Source organism: Cupressus sempervirens, chromosome 4 (assembly GCF_028749045.1).
Source record: "Cupressus sempervirens isolate cs-2001-9-10 chromosome 4, ASM2874904v1, whole genome shotgun sequence".
NCBI lineage: Eukaryota > Viridiplantae > Streptophyta > Pinopsida > Cupressales > Cupressaceae > Cupressus > Cupressus sempervirens.
Genome location: NC_143121.1, coordinates 215,727,628 through 215,748,364, shown reverse-complemented (window position 1 = coordinate 215,748,364; position 20,737 = coordinate 215,727,628). Strand labels below are relative to the sequence as shown.

At 36.8% G+C, this 20,737-nt stretch overlaps 1 protein-coding gene across 1 annotated transcript in view; it reads right to left on the bottom strand.

Moving 5' to 3' along the window:
- Positions 1–11,461: 11,461 nt before the first annotated feature.
- The window catches only part of LOC149560762 (phospho-2-dehydro-3-deoxyheptonate aldolase 2, chloroplastic-like), a 39,448-nt gene continuing 30,172 nt past the window's right edge, over positions 11,462–20,737 (bottom strand). Inside the window, exons 2-5 of the mRNA XM_089824785.1 lie at positions 13,102–13,379; positions 12,702–12,978; positions 12,181–12,426; positions 11,462–12,015 (exon numbers count right to left, since the gene is read on the bottom strand). Of these exons, the coding sequence (XP_089680911.1) occupies positions 11,731–12,015; positions 12,181–12,426; positions 12,702–12,978; positions 13,102–13,379 (1,086 nt within the window). The 3' untranslated portion in view covers positions 11,462–11,730. The remainder of the gene's footprint in view (positions 12,016–12,180; positions 12,427–12,701; positions 12,979–13,101; positions 13,380–20,737) is intronic.

The window sequence follows — 20,737 nt, the reverse complement described above, 5'->3', positions numbered from 1 at the left end:
TCATTTTCCTATGTCTTTAAGATTGACCAAAGATTGCACTCCTCAAAATCCCTTCAAATTTGGGAAGACATAGTTCAAAGAAGAAGGTTTTTATAACATGGTAAAGAGCCAGTGGAAAAATGCCTCAGAAAAATAAGGTAATAGAAGCTTTATTTTTTTCAATAAATTGTAGTATTTAAAGAACTTCTTAAAATCTTGGAAAAAAATCCCATTTCAAGAATATTTTCAAGGAAAGGGGAATTTTAGAAGGGTAGCTAGCAAATCTATATAGTAAATTTATTGAGGAAGGGACGGATGACATTGATTTTGAGACAAAGAAAGACCTCAAAGTGAAGTATGGGGAAATTATTACAAGGGAGTAAGTTTTCTAGAAATAGGAGTCTAGGGGGGCATAGTTGAGAGGTGACTAAAATTCTAAGTTCTTCCATTGCTCAGTCAAAACAAGAAGATCATCTAATAGGATATTCAGCCTATCGCTCTCAGATGGAAGAGAGGTGTCTCAGGTCAATGCTTAGGTCGTTGATTTTTTTCTCAACTTTGCAATGTGGGTGATGTGGGAAGGGATAGATAGAGAAATCAGATTTTGGATGTGATTTAACCAACTTTGGTAGAAGATGACAATCGGATGCTAATGGAACCTATTAGCTTAAAGTAGTTGAAAATGGTTGTCTTTGGTTTAGTAGGAGATAAATTAGGTTCCAAACATTCTTTTACCATAAGCTCTAGAATGTAATTTGAAGAATGGGCAACTTGGGGTGGTGGAGGAATCTAGGATTGGTGGTTTTGTGTTGTGAGATTTTATACACTTTGGTTTCTATTATTCCAAAAAGCAAGAGAAGGAAGATAAGTTGGAGGATTTTAGACCAATTTATTTGTACAATACCACCTATATGATATTTTCAAAGGTTGTGACTACTCAGCTAAAACTAGTGCCAGAGAAGCTCATATCTTCGGAGCAAAGTGGCTTTACATTGGGGTGACATATTGTGGATGGTGTATTTGTGGCACATGAAGTTATTCATACCATCTCTCTCAATAAATGTAATGCAACAATTTTTTAACTAGATATTAGAAAGGTGTATGACAAGGTGGACAGAGGTTTCATATATGAGGTCTTGAGAAAGTATTGTTCTAATGAGAGATGGATAGGATGGTCAACTATAAGGTGTTGGTGTTGCTGAATGGTAGTCCACAAGGTTTCTTCTATACAACTAGAGGATTGCATTAGGGGATCCCATCTCACCTTTTCTTTTTATCTCACTAGATGAATTATTGGGAAGATCATTACTAAGTAGAGGACTCATGGTCATTTGAAAGGAGTCAAGATGTAAAAGGTTTGGACCCATCTAGCCATTCTCGATTTGTTGATGATATATTTATGGTACGAGAGGCCTCCACAAGAGAAGAGAGGGTCATGAAAAGTGTATTGGTCACTTATAGAGATGTTTAAGGACAAGCTATAAATTGGGAAAAGTCAAAAATATAGTTTTTCTATGTGATAGAGAACTTATAGAAGAACATTGCAGGAGTGTTTGGAGTTTGGATAGGAAAACTTTTGGGTAAGTTGTTGGGTGCTCCTTTGTTTTCAAGGGCGAGGAGAGAAAGTCTTTGGATCCAATTGGTTGATAGAAATTTTAAGGTCATGGAGGGTTGCAAGACAAGATGGTTAACATTAGAGGGAAAAATTATTCTTCTTAAATCAGTGGTGTATGCATTACCTACCTACTCTATGTTTTGTAATTGGATTCCACAAAAGGTTATCAAACTAATTGAGTAGAGAATGAGGAAATTTATGTGGGATGTTAATAATGACCAAGATAAAGTCCCACTTATTTCTTGGGACAAGATTTGTAAACCAAAATCAGAGGTGAGGTAGGGACTCACAATTAGAGAAAGATAAATGATGCTCTAGGGGCTAAACTTGTTTGGTAAATGTACAAAAAACCAATGCAAAGATGGGCTCAAATTACTAATAAGAAGTATTTAGGAGGAGAAGATCATAAAGGCATTTTGAAATTGATTGATCTTCCTAAGGGCTCACCTTTGTAGAATTTTATTGTCAATTGTAGGCCAATTATTATAGAACGTGTGCCTTCACTTCTTGGGGGATGGTAAAAACAAGGACTTTTAGGGTGACTCGTGGGATGGAAAGGAATTGGTGGAGTCTTTGGTGACTGGTGAAAGGGTGGTTGGGGTAGCTAAAGAGAGGTGGGGAAGGAAGGTGAGGGATCATGTACATTTGAATGAAAGACAAGATGGTGAACCTGAGAGATGGAAAGATTGTAGAATGTTGGGCATTGAGGCTAATAGAGTCAATGCCCTGAAGGGCATTCTTGATTAATGGGATATCTCTCTTTCAAAGGCTGCAGACAAGATTATTTGGTGTTTCTTGAGGAGTGGGGAGTGCACAGCCAAATACAAATATAGTTTGTTGGACATAGAGGAGACAAAAAAAAAAAGGGCATTGAGGATTCATTGACTTCAGGCTTTCTTCCAAAGACTGGAGCATTTACGTGGCTAGCAAGCAAGAGGAGTATCTTGATAGGGGAACATCTTTAGAGGATCATCTTTGTGGGTCCTTACAAATGTTATTTGTATCACAATGAAGAGGAGGATGTAGATCATCTACTCCTCAATTGCAGGTTCTCAAAGAAGTGTTGGGAATTTGTTCTTAGTAAATCAGGGTGGGAAGGCCCACTTCCAAACAAATTAAAAGATTGGCTAGTATTTTAGCCAAGTTGAAGTCATAAATCAACCATTACAGTGTTATGGGTTGTCATCCCTTTGATAGTTGTGTGGAAAATACGGAAGGAGAGGATCAGAAGGATCTTTCAAGAAAATGAGAGGATTGCAAAAGATTTTCTTTGAGATTAGAGGGAGCTATCTCAGAACTAATTTCTATGTGGCTTTACTTGTCAATTTAGCAAAAAATCCTTTTACTAACTTTGACTTGAGAATCCAATCCAAATGGGTTCAAATTAGGTTTCAGCCAACTAAAGGGCTTCCAAGGGTTAATCCTTTTCCTTAAGAGGTAATTTCTATGGAGCCAGACAAGAAGTTAGATGTGGGGTGGATAAGAGTGCATTTTGATGGGACTTCCAATGGCAACCTAGGTCAAAGTGGGGTTGGTTGTGCAATCCTAGATGTAGACAATAATGTCATGGTTCATGGTGCTAAATGTTTAAAGGAGGGGATGAATAATGTGGCAGAATGCCAAATGGCTATCTTTGCACTAAATGTTGCAAATAAACACAAAGGAAGGAAGATCCATAGAGTTGGTGATTTACAAATCATGATAAACAATGTGATTAAAGGAAACATGGAGGCTTGGACTTTGCATAAATATATTAAAAGGATTCAAAGATTTCTTGAAGGCTTTGAAAGCTTCTAGGTGTCTTACATTAGAAGGGGTGGGAACTGGTTGGCGAACAAAATGGCTAACTTTGGAGTTAACCTAAGTCTTTACAAACTTGGATTTCAATGTTGACAGAACACCACAATGATGGTGAAGTGAGGAAGCTAGTTGGTGGTTGTGGTCCTCTTTAATAGCACATGTTGAGGAGATGGAGCTATCGAATGGAATTTACATGGTACATGCATCAATTGTGGTGGCGTTGGGAGCTAGAGAACTTACTAGAGAAAGGAAAATGTTAAATTTCATTATTTTCCAAATGTCATTGTCTCTCCATATTGAGTTGGAAGGATTAAAAGGGAAGATAGAGACAAACTTCTATCTATCAACTCCCAAACAAAAGAAAACTGCAAGCTTCGACAATGAAATTACTCCATGCTACCTGGGTGAGGTCTTTCATAGCTAGGAAGATGAATTTCTTAGTCTCATTGAGCAGTTGTTAGGAAAGGAATTCTTGAGGAACAATTTCCACACATGAACAAACCTAGACATTTTGTCCTAGGGCTATTATGTGCATAATCTTTCCTTTTGGCCCAACACAAGGAGGAGGTTGAAAAGATTATAGAGCTTTGCATGGAATCGAACAGGCATCAAAGATACGAGAATTGGCTAGAAATGATAGAGGTTGGTCTCGACTTTCAAACTATAGAAGGTGTATGGCACTGTGTGGAGGGTCCTGAGGAAGGAGTCCAACCTTTCTTCATCTTTAGCACCCCAGTTCCAATTTGGAAGTAGAGAAGTGAGGTGCTCACAGTCTGGATGAATTTTCTTCAGTTTCTTGCCAGTTGGGAGGATGACCAACGGTGGTTGGAAGTGAACAGGAAGTGGAACAAGAAATGTTAATTATTGTTAGTTGGACAGCTGTTATTTCTGACCCGGAAATAGCAGTAGCATTTATGGGTAGCTTGGACAGCTGTTCGTCCTTATCTATGAATAGCACTAGTATTTATGGGTGGTTTGGATAGCTGTTTGTCCACTTGCCAAAAATTAGTAAATGGTTATTATTTACTAATTTTAGTGATTCCAAGCTACCCATAAATAGTGCTACTATTTTCGGGTCAAAAATAACAGCTGTCCAACTAACAATAATTAACACTCCCTCTTAGCGAGGAAGTTGTTCTGCATGACACCCATCTTATCTTTGAAGAAGATAAATTTGGCCTTTCCCAAAGCCTTCGTCAGAATGTCTACTACCTGCTCATCTATAGGTATGTATTATAGTCGAACAACTCCCCTTTGTACACAATCTCTGATGAAGTGATATCTGATATCTATATGTTTAGACCCATCATGAAACAATGGATTCTCAGACAACTTGATGCAACTCTGATTGTCACAATGTATCACAGTAGTCTCAACCTTCTGACCAAACAAGGCTACTAACAACTTCCGAAGCCATATAGCTTCACATGTCGCCATGCTAGCTGCTATGTATTCTACTTCTGCTAAACTTAGAGCCACAGACTTTTTTTTCCTGCTGAACCAAGATACAACTCCTGATCCCAAGCTGAAACAACATCCTTAAGTGTTCCTTTTGTCCGTTGTACTTCCTACCCAATCTGCATCAGTATAGCCTATCAACCTGATACCTTCACCTCGAACATATCTTATCCCATACTCGACTGTACCACACAAGTAACGTAGTACATGCTTAGCCTCTATCCAATGCATTCTCTTTGGTTCAACCATGAACTGACTAAGAGAGTTTACTGCAAATGCTATATCTGGCCTAGTGTTGACCAAATACATAAGCGAACCAATCAACTATCTATATAAAGTGGGATCTACATCTTTCTCTTTAGATGTATCTACCTTCCTCCAATTCGTGATCATGGGTGTAGACATGGCTTTGCAATCCTCCATCCCAAATTTCTTCAAGATTTCAATGCAATATTTCCCTTGACCAAGGAAAATCTCCCCATCTGTCTGCCACACTTCCATGCCTAGAAAGTAGTGCATAAGTCCTAAATCCTTCATCTCGAACTCTTCTGCAAGGTTCCTCTTGCAATCCACTATGAGCACTGTAAGAAATAGGTCGTCCACATAAAGAACAAGAATGAGAATCTCACCCCTAACCATCAAGTAGTAGAGGTTAGCATCTGCTTCACTCTTCACAAAGCCCATTTTTTGCAATTATGTATCAATGCGCTCATACCACGCTCTAGGAGCCTGCTTGAGTCCGTACAATTCTTTCTTCAATCTGCACACGTGGGTCTCTTTGTTGTGTGCTACAAAGCCTTATGGTTGTTCTATGTATACCTCCTCCTTCAACTCACCATTGAGGAATGCTGTCTTGACATCCATTTGATGGATTTGCCATCCCATCTGTGCTGCAAGTGATATTATAGCTCGTATAGAAGTATACCTGGCAACTGGAGCAAATGTCTCCTCATAGTCTATTCCCTCCTTCTGAGAGAACCCCTTTGCCACGAACCTAGCCTTGTATTTCTCGATGCTACCATCTGCACCGTGCTTTATCTTATAGATCCAGCGTGATCCAACTACAGCCCTATCTGTTTGTCTAGGTACTACCTCCCACACATCATTCTGCATTATTGAAGAATATTCCTCAACCATAGCATCTCGCCATACCTAATGTTCTGCAGCTTCCTGATAGCTAGAAGGCTCACTATCTACCAACTGACTAACTAATGCCACATAGTCATTGAACTTGGCTAGTTGTCTTCGTTGTCTAGTACTCTTCCTAGGAGCTCCCACAAACTCCTGAGTATCCCTTTGTATATTTGGAACTAGATGGTTCCTGCTGCCAACTGTAGAGGATGAAATGTCAACCTCTAAGTCTTCTAGATGCATTTCCTGTTGCACCCGTTGCTCCATACTCTGTGAATCTTCACTAACTGAGTCTACACTCGTACTGGTAACTGTACTTGAGTTTTACTGCCCTTGACTTGGTCTTGGAGCTTCTGTTGGCTACTCACTCTGATCATCTGCTAGCAAATCTCTGGATCTCTTGAATGCCTTGTCCTCCATGAACTTGACATCCCGTCTGACAATAACTCTTTTAGTCCCCGAAATGAAAATCATGTATGCCTTTGAGGTCTCACTGTACCCAACAAAGTACCCCCTCTCTGCAGTCTAATCTAACTTTGTACGTGTATCTCCAAGAATATGACAATATGCCAAACTCTCGAATATCCTGAAGTGACTAACATCTGGCTTCTTCCCTGTGAAAGCCTCCTCTGGTGTCATCTTCCCTAGCACCTTGTGTGGAACTCTATTCTGAATGTAGACTGTTGTATTACACGCCTCTGCCCATAAGTAACGGGGCATGTCCTAGTCATGTAGCATAGCTCTTGCTGCCTCCGATATAGAACGGTTCTTCCTCTCAGCAACTCCATTCTACTGTGGATTGTAAGGAACAGTCCATTCTCTCTTGATTCCTTCTCCAGTGCAGAATCCTGGAAGACATTTCCTTTGTACTTGCCTCCATTGTCTGACCGAAGAACCTTTATCTTCTTTCCTGTCAAGTTCTCCACAAGAGCCTTGAACTCTTGGAATCGACTGAAAACCTCATCTTTAGTCTTCAAGAAGTATATCCAGGTCTTTCTAGAGAAGTCATCAATAAAAGTAATATAGTACTCATATCCTCTGAGAGATTTCGTTGACATCGATCCATAAACATCTGAATGTACTAGATCAAGAACACCCTTAGATCTGGTGTCACTCCTTGGAAAAGATGCTTTCGCAAACTTCTCCAACACACATCCCTTACATACATCATCATGCTCTGTGCTCACCTCTGGAACACCTGTCACGGTCTCACGAAGCAATCTAAGTGCTCCATGATGAATATGGACCAACCTCTTATGCCATAGCTCTCCAAGATCTCTAGGATTATTGTTGCTCATAAGTGCCTTAGGAGTATCAAATTGCAATCTATAAAGGCGACCACTCCTAACTCCAATAGTTATGGGTGATTTCTAATCCTTGTGCTTAATCAACACATGTGTCCCTCTAAAGAGTACATTATACCCCCTATCCTGAAGAACAGATATAGAAATCAAATTCATACCTAAGCCTGGCACATATAACACATCATGAAGAGGAATTATCTTTCCATTCTCCCTCTGAAACTGAACAGTCCCTTTCCCAACGGGGTTGAGTTTGGACAAGTTTCCCATAGAAATCTAGATGTTGGTGTCCTCCTCCTTGTAATTGGAGAAGTACTCTCTAACTCCCATCATATGAAATGACGCCCCACTATCTATATACCAAACACACTGTGAGGTTGAGCTAACCATACAAGCTATGAGTGCAAACTCATCTTCCATTCTGCTGGAGAGTTTTTCTGCACTTGTTGAAGTTGCCACCTGCTTCTTACCCTGTTTCCTCTCTAAGAAATCACTGACATAGTGGCCAAACTCGTGACATCCAAAGCACTTGACCTTAGAAAGCTCCTTCTTCTTCTTTTCACTTTGTGAATTTGATCCTTTGCTAGATCCCTTCTTTGCTTTCCCTTTACCCGCTAGGGCAACGTTCTCTTGTTCCACCTCATTTTTCTGACTCTTGTTGGCCCCATTGACAAGACTTAGTCTAAACTCCTCCTGAGTGAAATCAGTCCATAGTCGATCCCAACTCGGTAAAGTATCTCATCCACTGACAACTTGAACAAAGACACTCCATTGTTTAGTAAAACCATTTAGGGCTATTCTCACTAGCTCATCATCACTAGGGCTATCTCTAACAGCTGCTAACTCATCCTTGACAAGTCTGAGCCTGGTGAGGTAACTTGTGACGTCTTCTCCCTGATTCATCTGGGTATTCTTTAGCTTCTCTCTGAGAATCAACTTCCTGTTGGTGGTAGCATTCTGGTATAGATTTAGAATGGCATCCCACATTTTCTTTGCTGTGTCTAGCTCTGAGATATGTGGAACAATATGATCCTTGACACCATCAAGGATAATCCTCCTCGCTTTGGCATCATCCTTCTTATATGTTGCATGCTGTGTTGCATCCGTTGGTACATATACACCACTGGTAGCATAATCCTTGATACTATTCTCTTCCAACAATAAAGAAATTCTGGCCTTCCAGACACCAAAATTTGAGGCACCATCCAATCTGTCCTGATCTCTCAAACCAGCTGAAGCCATCTCAAGGGTTTAAAGCAATAATAAATCTAAAGAGATCAAAATTTCTTTCCTAGGGCAAAACTCTTCTACCCTTGACAATGCTCTGATACCATGTGACAATCAGAGTTGCATCAAGTTGTCTGAGAATCCAGTGTTTCATGATAGGTCTAAACATATAGATATCAGATATCACTTCATCAGAGATTGTGTACAAAGGGGAGTTGTTCGACTACAATACATACCTACAAATGAGCAGGTAGTAGACATTCTGACGAAGGCTTTGGGAAAGGCCAAATTTATCTTCTTCAGAGATAAGATGGGTGTCGTGCAGAACAGCTTCCTCGCTAAGAGGGAGTGTTAATTATTGTTAGTTGGACAGCTGTTATTTCTGACCCGAAAATAGCAGCACTATTTATGGGTAGCTTGGACAGTTGTTCGTCCTTATCTATGAATAGCAGTTGTATTTATGGGTGGTTTGGACAGCTGTTTGTCCACTTGCCAAAAATTAGTAAATGGTTATTATTTACTAATTTTAGTGATTCCTTTTGGACACTTTGCAACCAATTCTATTATTGGCTGTCGAGTTGTCTTAATCTCAGCCGTTGGTTAGATTTAATCTCGGTTGTTGGTTTACCAACAGGAGTAGTATAGAAAGGGGTCATTGGGTCATTTGGATAGGAAGCTTTGGTGAAGCAGTTTGCAGTGTTAGCAAACAGTATTGCAGTGTTAGCAAGGGCACAGTGTTAGCTCAGGGATAGCAATAGGGAATATCAGTGGGAGAAATTAGGAGGTTGTCAGAGTTCTGCCAGTGAGAGGCAAGGAATTTTGTATCTCTTGATTTGCTGAAGTTTAATATAATTCCTCATCTGTAGAACTGGTTTTCCCTTAGGGGTTTTTCCAGGGACAATTTGTCCGAAAATATTGTGTTCATTGTGTTGCACATTTCTTTCCATATTTTATAAGTGAAGTTGCAGTTGTGTTATTTTTCGATATTAGCTGGGAATTTGTTTTCAGCAGTTTAATAATCATTTATGATAGGAGATTAATAATCAGTGACTGCAATAGTTTGATTTTTCACAAGAAACACATTGAGCAAGGTTCAAGAAAGGGAAACAAGGGAAATGGCAAGAGAAATGTTGACACTAGTGCTGGGTCAAAAGTTGGGGAACTTGTCCACGGTGAGTGGAGTGATGACCAAGGAGTCAATGGCGGAAATGATGGCTTGATGGAGGAACAAGTGAGTTGCATCCCAGTTTGATTTTGGTTGCCCATTTTCTATAGTAGGACATATCTTATGTTGGTATGCTTGGTGTTTGTTGTTGTTTGTCGTATGGTTATCCTTCTAACATCTTTGTAATGGTGTATAGGAGGGGTGTTTAAACGCTTTTTGGTTGGGCTATTAGGTGTTGTTGTAAAGTCTATACTGGTCTGTAATGGGAGGACCTACAAATCAAGGCAATAAAGCCTATTTTTCTGTTGCAAAGGGGATGCATGAAAATAAAATCTTTTAGGCATATTTGAAATCGATGTAATCTTTTTAAGAATATAAATAAAACTATTACTTGTCAAAAAAAAAATTAAAAATTGGTACACAATGATTAGTAATAGACTGTGATCAATGTCTTGAAGTGTTAGTGTTGTTAATGTGTTATTAATGCTCTATTTCTTGTCTATACCACAAGCCAAGACCCTCTTGTTGCTTTTTCATTCAAAAACATGCAGTGACCAAAATACCTACAACACATTGCAAAGAAAATTCAAAATCACCAACACATTTTGTATTAATATTATTGATACGTAGTATATAAATATTCAAGTACAAAAGACTCCAATATATACCCATGTTCACACACAAAGAAATATATATACACAAACAACATTACATATAATTTGAAAGGCATTATTAGTTTGTTATTAAAATTCAACATTTAGTTGGTACCATTTATTTACAATATAATATAATAGCTTACAATATATTGTTTGAGATAAATGTAAGGGTATTTTTAGTTGTAATGGGACCATATAAAAAATTCAAAACCATTGACTTTCATTAAGGTCAACAATCTAAAGGACATTTTAACCTCCATAAGAGATACAAATAAAATAGCAACATTTTTGCTTCATAGAATACAATGAAGATCATTAGATTATATTATATCAATGGTGACAACCACATATTCATGATGTAACTTAAAATATCTAATAATTTGATATATTATTGGTGAATTGATTTAGATGTATCTAATAGTTCAAAATATTTAGACAAGCTGAATTTAATCACGTATTGAATATTGTGGCGAATCATTCAACTCAAATTTTTTATAAAATAATTTATTCAGCAATTTAAATATTTATAATAATAAAAATATAAAAAAGTGGCGATTTAGTTTAGCCTAAATTTTGAACTTTTAGCCAAATTTGAATTCTCAAATTTGAAACCATAGCCAATTGACTAATATTAGCCACTAAGAAAATCACTATGCACTTTAGAAATTCACTATCCCCACCAAACCAAATCACTAAAAGAACTTTTGTTTCCTTCCATAACTCCCTTCCCCACAATTCTCAATCTCAATGCTTTCCCTTCCCAAATCTTTGATAAAAAATGACTAAAATATTTTGAACATACTTTTAACTCCACAATACTTGAAAAAAAAAATTCATAATAGAATCTAAAATATGACAAGACCAATATTAAAAAATTTATCTTCTAAAATATACATACCTTTACTATTAACTAAGCATGTATTCCATATACTCCAATGTCACGTTAAGCCAGAAACATTGCTGTACCAAAATCAGATAGAATAAAATAACAATAATTCTAGAGGAAGCTTAGTTGATCAAAATTAAGCATGATCCTCTCTGCCAGAGACCCCTTTCTACATTCTTGTGCACACCAGAACAATCCTATTTAAATTTTGAAGTTGAATTCTGATTTCCAAACTAGACAATCTTATACAAATAAAACGACAATTGCATATTATTAGATAAAATGTATTTATATATCTAACTACAAGCAGATATTTTTTAGAGAACTGCAGCTATCAATAAAAATTACAATAAATAATGTTTAAAAATATTGTTCTAGTTGTTCAAGAGATCTTTACTAGTCTTGGCAGGTTATTATTTTACGTGGCCACAGATTCTAAAACCAAGATAAAAATGAACTACAGCTGACTGCTTTCATTTGGATAGGTTTCCAAAGTCAGATTTCTAATAACTTCACAATGACATTAGGCCTTTCAAAAGGCTTGATATTCCCAGATCAGATTTTGACATTCTCCTCCTCCTCAATCTTCCAGCAACAATAAATGCCAACTCCAGAGACTGCGAGGCATTCAATCTAGGATCACAATGAGTGTGATACCTAGAATGTAAATCATCAAGTGTTACTACTCTAGATCCACCAACACATTCTGTTACATTTTGACCTGTCATTTCTAAATGCATGCCTCCAGGATGGCTACCTTCCTCTTCATGCACATCAAAGAACGCATTTAGTTCTGCCTGCAAATTCCACATGGAAAAATGTTAAAAATTCCACACTATGTTGAATGAAAAAATAAGACCACATCCATTCAAGATACAAATTCTGAAAGGCAATTGAATTAAGATAAATGGGGGACCAGCTTCAACTCACAAAAACAACCAAAAAGATGTTTTTTTTATTACCCTGATAGCATCAAATGACCGCGTCTTCAATCCTGACGATGTCTTGATTGTGTTTCCATGCATAGGGTCACTAATCCAAGTCACTATCAAACCTGCTTGTCGTACTGCTCTTATCAGATGTGGCAATTTTATTCTCAAATTTTCAGCACCCATGCGCACAATTATTGTCAATCTCCCTGGTTTATTGGTAGGATTCAACACTTCACATAATTTAACCAATTCGGAAGGGTTCATTTTATCACTGATCTGTGAGACACATCTCAAGTAAACAAATGTAGGAAATTTATCACGTTTATTCCTTAGTACTTACAATAAGATCTAAGCTGTTAAAGCAAGAACACAAAGCTTGTATGCTAAAGCATAGGCAAGCAAACAAAAGCAAACCAGACAAAAACAATTAAGAGACTTCTATTTTCCAACACCTATGTGCAAGTCTCTAAGTTCAACTCTAAAATGACTATAAGCATGTCTACCATTACTACAAACATATCCTGGCATAAAGTTATGACGTATATATGTACCTTGAGACCCAGAGGATTAGCAACACCTCTCAAGAATTCTACATGAGCCCCATCCAGCTGCCGGGTCCTCTCCCCTATCCACAACATGTGAGCTGAACAGTCATACCAAAGTCCTGATGTGGAATCCTCCCGTGTTAGAGATTGCTCAAATGGCAATAGTAAACATTCATGTGATGTCCAGAACTCCGTGGTGTTCATGATTGGATCTTCCACTGTAAGCCCACAGGCTGCCATGAATCCAAGAGTTTCATCTATCCTATGGGCTAGTTCCAAATACCTATATATATTTTTATGGGGGAGAAGTAATATTAGGACCATAGTCACAAAAGAATATGGAGATAAGTTCAGTATTTGAAAGCATGGAGAAATGAATATTTTACAAAGTCAAAATCAGATTCACCTTTCTCCTTGCTCACTATGAGAAGTGAAATCTAGGTTCCACTGGGACACACGCTGCATTGCTGCATAACCTCCAGTTGCAAATGCTCGAAGAAGATTGAGGGTGGCAGCGGCCTGGCTGTAAGCACGCACCATTCTCTGAGGATCAGACTCTCGGTCTTGTAAGTTAAAGGTGTCTCCATTTATATTGTCTCCCCGATAACTTGGAAGCTTCACTCCGTCAACCACTTCGAAGTCATCTGATCTCGGCTTCGCAAACTGTCCAGCCATACGTCCTACCTGACTCATCCAAATCAATTTGGGAAAAACTGGCCATTAGACAGAATGATAATAGGACAAAATTAAAATACATTGTTTAAGGGATTGTTCTTAAAACAAACCCCAACTAGAATAAACACACAAGTAAAATCATCTGTCAATCTAAATGTGTAATGGGAAACAATGGCAATATCTCCCACGAGCTCTTTATAGTTGCCATGTTTGGATGAACATGGAAAGCCAAAAATGTCAAAAATTAGATGAACTGAACCAATTCAAAAAAAAAATGACCAACACTCTAATTTAAAAGTTTTATAGAATATTGAAGAAAAATTTAAACATCAGCGAAGAAATCCGTAAGATCAAATTGCCTTGTATCTACTTTGATATTTTCTTCCAAAAGTAGGAAAGACTGCATGATTACTATTTCTTAATATAAACATGGAAACTCTCTACGGTTGCCTCTACAATTTGTTTGGATGAACTCAATGTTTGTATCAATTATTTTAGTTCTAATAAAACATGAGTATGTAAAAAAGCCAATGATTCATTTTATTTTTCACTTGGTATTTGTCAATAATCTGAAATGTTATGAACACTTCTTTAGTTTTATCAGAATCTGTTTTTAAAGCATATTTATGCGATTATCTTGTTGCATACAATTTTGATTTTGGACTTGTCCTGATCATATATTGCAATACCAAAAATGGATAAAAACAGATTTATCATTTCTCTAGCATTGAACCAAAATAATAAAAACAACAAAGGCAGCTCAACTGACTCAATAAAAATCTCAATTGTAGCCACAATTGCCCTTAGAATATATTTAAGGGTTCTGAAACAAGTATACACGGACACATCGCCGTTCCACCTGTCAAAAAAATCACAGGAAATGGGGTAATTGTTGTCTCTGTGCCATTCAGGATGTGTAGTTGTCCTTGTCCCCATGGCTGGGGAGTATTGTAGTTCTGTGATCATCGTATTATTGATTTATGGAATCTCTGATTTTCAACTGCTGTTATCAATCATATATAGCCAAAGCCTAGCAGGTTTTAAGACATTTTCCTTGCATCATGTTGTTTGTAAGGGGATTAGCCATTAGAACTACTAAAAATAATTATTCCAGCCAGTCTACGACTGCTTCAAATAAAAATAGATTTATCATGTATCTAACTAAAATTTTAAATAATTAAAACAACAAAAGTAGCTAACAGACTCAACAATAATCTCAAATCTAGCCACAAGTAGCCCTTAGAATAGATTTATGTGTTCCGGAACAAGGATACACAGGGACATGTTACCGTCCCACTTTTCAGAAAATTTGCAGGAGACAGGGGAAACAGCTCTGTGCCATTTGGGACGCCTAGTTGTCCTTGTTCCCATGGCTGGGGAGTATCGTAGTTGTGCCATTTTCATATTATTGTTTATGGGATTTTTATTTTCAACTGCTGTTATCAATCATATATAGCCACTGGCCAGCAGATTTTAAGATATTTTCTTGCATCATGTTGTTTGTAAGGGGTTTAACCATTAGATATACTAAAATAAAAATTCCAGCCACTATACAACTGTTTTGGATGAGGTTATACATGACTTATGACTGCTGCAACTTCATTTCTGCTTGCGTTCAATTTGATTTGTAGCATGTACAAATTAATAAGGGTTTCTGCCTATAGTAGAGCTATATTATCAATTGGAACTCAAAAAAATTATTCTATTGCTTAGCAGTTTTATATTCTTTAGCTCATAAAAAATAATATGTGCAGCCAAACATGGTGGTAGGTTCATAATACAGCCTTTGGTATTGCAAGAGATTGCGGATATCCTCAAGCATTGAAGAGAAAAAACAATTTACTAACAAACCAATAAGAAGTATAGTGTGAATTGGTTGAATTCCTTTCCTAATCTAATTCAAGAGTGGAATGGTTAAATCAAGGATCTCCTCACTTGCCTCACTGGGGTTTGCATTCATTTTGTTGATAAACTACTTAATCCCACAGACTTTGTTATTTCCCTTGAACTAGTTAAATCGTTTTTCAAATAAATGGTTGAGCTCAAGGGCTAAATAAAAATGTTGCAGAAAATGCTCTCATGATTTGTTTGTATATTGAAATTGTTATCCTCTCTCTCTCTCTCTAATATATAAATATGTTTTGAAAAGTTCACAAACATGTAGAGAGAGAGATCTCCTATTAGTGGCTTTAAACTGCAATCCCCAAAGTGCATCCTTTTTTGTCCATAGTCTCCATCCCCCAAAAATTTTGTGGAACATAATCTGAACCTTATTTCTAACCTACCAGTGCTTAAAAGTTGTGAAAGAACTCTTCATGCACAGTTAACATGTTTATACCCAGCCACTTGGGATGGGCACTATTGAATTAGGCCCATAGAAACTGGACTAGCCTAGAATTTTGAGCCAGGTGACCCTGGCTGAAACCTAGACACCAGACCCAAGCTCGTCTGAGTCCTCACCGAGACTCCACGAGTCTCAAGACCCATGGACTCAGCCTGGACCAAGCGAGTCCCAATACCTGGACTCAACTAGCAACAGTCAAAGAGAAAACAATAAAAAATCCAAAAAACAATTGTTTTATACAACGTTGCATGGGGATGTGGGTACTTGGGGTACTTAGGGTACGGGTACGGCTCCGGGTATGGCTATTTTTCATAATAGGGGACAGGGGTACTTGGGTATGTCAAATTTTATTTTTAATTATACTTTTATATTTATAGAAAATCTGAAATTATGAGTCATGACAATGGTTTTTCAAAACAAGAACAGTGATGAAGTTTGCAAATGTAATGAATTGTTTTTAGTTTCAGATTTGCTATATGTTTGTAATAATAATATATGATAAATGTTTAGATGCATAAAATAGAAGGAAGACTTTAAACATGAACAAGATCATAAATCATATGACAATGACATATTGCAAATGATAAACTTTTGGCTTGAACAGTGATAAAGTTTATTGTTAATCAATATTGTATCAAATTTTCAAACTGATTAGGTATTGAATTAAGCTTGATAAACAACAAGCTGATACGCCAAAAAAAAAAAAAAAAACTGAAAGAAAATATCAGAAATCTTAATCAAGGTCCTTAGCAATGGTGCTCTCCACCGAGTTACCAGTACTTGGAATATGTGTACCCGGTAGATGGGGACGTGGGTATGAGTACCAGGGGTGTGGGTACGAGTACCCATGCAACCTTGGTTTTATGTTGTTTTTCGTTCATCTATATTGCTTCTATAACTTTAACAGACATTTTATTGCAAAATAAGAGAGATGTTAGTTTGCAAGGAAAAATAAGACTGCATAGAAGGGAACCCAACAAGGAAGAAGACCAAAAAATTGTCAAGAAAGCACATTAGAGAGCTTAATACTCACATTTGGTACATCAAGAGCTCATCAACATCTTTTCTAAACAAAAACTTCATTTGTTTAAATACATTTCAATTCTTTTCCTTTCAAACTTCGAAGAAAGAACAACCAACAAAACCTCAGAGTTTCGTCCAAGGTTAAGCTCACTTTTCTTGCAACTCTATTTGAAAAACCTTTATAGAGTGTTGTACCTTATGAACCATTCATTATAAAGCCCCTTAAGTTCATCAATTGATAAGGAGATAATTTTCACTACAAGTCAAATTGTAATATTGCTATAAGGATTCAATTGCATTGCTTTTGAGCCAAACTCATTGACCCATGATTCATGAGTAGTAGTTCACAAGACTCCATCTCTCATCACTTAGCACTCATTGCATCTAGGTGATGCTCATAGAGGTGAAGCACTTATTGGTAGGTTAATCATCTCAGTACTACTCCAGCTCAAGCACACAATAGGGTTCTTGTGATCCACAACTCATGAAACATGGGTCAATAAGTTTGACTAAAAAACTATACAATTATATCCTAATAGCAATATCACAATTTGACTTGCTATGGAAATTATCTCCTAGTTATCAACTGATAAGCTTAAGGGGCTTTATAATGAGTGGTTTGTAAGGCACAACACTTGTGGAAGGGTTTGCAAATGGGGTTGCAAGAAAAGTGGGACTAACCTTGGAGGAAACTTCGTGGTTAAGCATGCTTGAGCTAGAGTATTACTAGGATGGGTGACCTCCTGGGAAGTCTCAATGCTTCACCTGTGTGAGCATCACCTACATAGAATGAGTGTCAAGTGTTCCATTCATTCTCATGAGAGATGGGTTCTTGTAAACCGCTACTCATGAAATATGGGTCAATGAATTTGACCCAAAAACTATACAATTGAATCCTAATAGAAATATCACAGTTTGACTTTTTTTGTAAATATATCCTACCTATCAATTTGGATTTGATTTAGTGATTCATAATTTGAGTTTATGATTTATTGTTTGATCAGTTATTTTCTTTATTTTCAACGATGCTCTTCAAATCTACCGATGCTTCCGCATTATCAAAAAAATGTCACATTCCTATGTGAGCTTTTAGAGAGTCATACTTGAGGTGGGTAAGGAGAACATAGTTCAAGTGGAGACTAATTAATTAAAAAATTATGTTGTTGTTGGTAAACTTTTGATCGATAAACACCCAAGCATACTGTGGTCTTTGTGTGCCACCCATTGCCTTGACCTCATTTGGAGGATATTGGCAAGCTTCCATGGGTCAAGACATTTGTTAATAGGACCAAAATAATATGCAAACTTGTGTACAATAAAACATGGATCCTTGGTCTAATGAGGTAATATATGGGGTAGAAGGAGTTGGCTCATCTTGGAATTAATAGATTTGCCACCAATTTCATCACATTACAATTCGTGATTCTATCGAAGATGTCTTTGATGCACATGTTTGTTGGCGAGGAGTGGACTGACTTATCCTACGCTTCGACCACAACGGGAATTGATGTGGCAGATTATATCTTTGATGATTGAGATAATGTTTTTTACAAATTCTACATTATGTTTTAATTGTATTCATATTTTTCTTTTGTTTTCATTTTTTATCATTTTCATTTACACTTAACTATTTATATTTCACAATATTTGAAGTTCATTGAGTGCCTGGTAGCTCTCATATAAGTTGTTACCTGGTGATACCAGGGAGAAGCCTGATTAGCTACACATATGAGGGCATGGGTAGGACCAAAGAGGCCATTATATCTATCTAAGGATAAGATAAGAGTAAGAATCATCCCATTTGGGAGATAATTTTTAGGAGATGGCACCTCTAGCTTTACAAGCCCGTCCATCCAGATGCTTATCACCTCTTTCCAACATTTCATTTCCACCCTAATTTCTAGGCTAATGAGTAGGGTCTTGATGGGCTCTACTCAACGATAGACCAGATGTCACCTGGTGATACCATTACTATTATCCACGAGATAGGGGCTTTTTCTAATACACAAGGGGAGGTCTTCACTTATCAAATTTGCAAAGATAGTCAAACAAAATTGCAGCCACGAAAAAAGAAATATTTTAAGTGCATAATTTGATTTTGTAATTTAAGGCCTTCAAGTTAGAAATGAGACTATTTCTTTTTCTTTTTCGTATCTCAAATAGATGGTGGCAAATCTTTGGTCCTAAATCACCAAATCTTCATAGGATAACCACTTGTTTTTTGAGCTAATCATGTAGTGCTTCCAGTTGTCAGCACAATCAAATTATATTGAGCACACATACTCCAAGAGGCGCAATAGACTATGTTACATCCCAAATTTTTGACCTAATTTTAAATTTTCTCATAACCGTTGAATTTAACGGATTTTTCTTTCATGATCATGTGAAGTAGGTAGTTATTTATATCCGTTTTATTAATTGTTAATGAAGATGGTCATTAACTATTAACTGTTATTTGATGTTAGCAGTTACTTGATTTTGAAAATTATGATTAATAATTTAAAGTCCTTTAAATGTTTATATGAAATTATTATAGAATTGTTATCATGGCGGAAGTGTTTTCATGGGTGATTACAAGAGAAGATGAGGGGGGAAGCATTGCTAAACGGGATCATCAAAATGGCATGCTTGCTTAGTTCAGTCATCAGGATTGGCAGGTATGAGCTTAAACTTCTTTGGTGAGGACCCAACGGCTCGAATATAGAATACATTTGTGAGACCCGCATGAGCTATTAAATAAATAATCTAAAATCTAATTAAAATATAAAACGTACCTCAAAGGATTTTTCATCATATTATTATAATATATATGTATATACGTACATAATAACATATAGATATAAAAATGAAATGGCACCATTATATTATAATAACTTAATAAAATGATGTCACCCCATTGATATATTTACCTGAACATATGTAAATATATATATTATAACAATAATTGAATTATAATTTTTCCAACTCTTTCTTCCATCCCTTCTATTTTTCCTTTCTTTTCAACCAATTTAACACTTGGTAAATTTGAATTGACAAATAATCTTTCATGTTACGGAAGCCAAGAAGTCTCAACTTGTCTTTTAAATGGAAGCCGAGAGAAGAGGTGGATATGTATTTTTCATTTCATCTGACCATTCCTTGCTATGCTTCCAGAATTATTACCGCCTTCCCATAACACCCAACATTTATCGAGTCGATTCTCTTTTTCAATCTGCATTTTAAATACACAAGCAGCACCATAAAACTCTATCATAAGTGTTTGTTCACACTGAGGTTTGCGTATCTCAGCATTGTAATCTGTCCACAACAACTAAAGGAGAGTTGTTTATTAAGGCGACTTGCAAATCTTCAGGACAATCCACCTTTATATCAGGTCATGTGAAAACCATTTCTAGTTCATGGTATTCCCATGCTATATTTTCTTACAAGTGAATTCCATAGCTGTAGCTGTAGTGTCATCAAGCGTAATTGAATAACTTAAGAGAGTTGCTAGTAATAAGCATATTGAAGTGTTAAAGTATGGATTCATTTCTGCCATTAGATATTAAATTCGGCTGATAAATATTTAAGCTAGTTCAACTTTTAAAAGAAGATTGTGAAATGCTGGAAGATTGCAATAATCATGAATCATAAAGAGCGAGATGCTCTGAAATTTTGAATACCTAGGACTCACCGCTTGTTTAGCCATGGAAAAGGTGAAGAGGTGAAATGAAATCCTACAAGGATAAAGAGGGTAAAAAAAATCAGACTTGATACTTTAAAATAAAATAAATAAATCTTACTTAATAGCTCATGCTCATCCTGTAATGAAACCTTTGTCAAGTTGAGCAGTGGTGATCCGGTCGTTGAGCCCATTGGAAATCCTTGGTCAAAGTAGTTTATGGGCATGTTTTCCATCTAATGATCACTTGATGTTAGTGGCGCCAGTTATGCAAGCATGTATGTTTCATGCCTGTGTGGACATCTAAACACTAGGAAGCTCAGGTGGTTGGACGAAGAA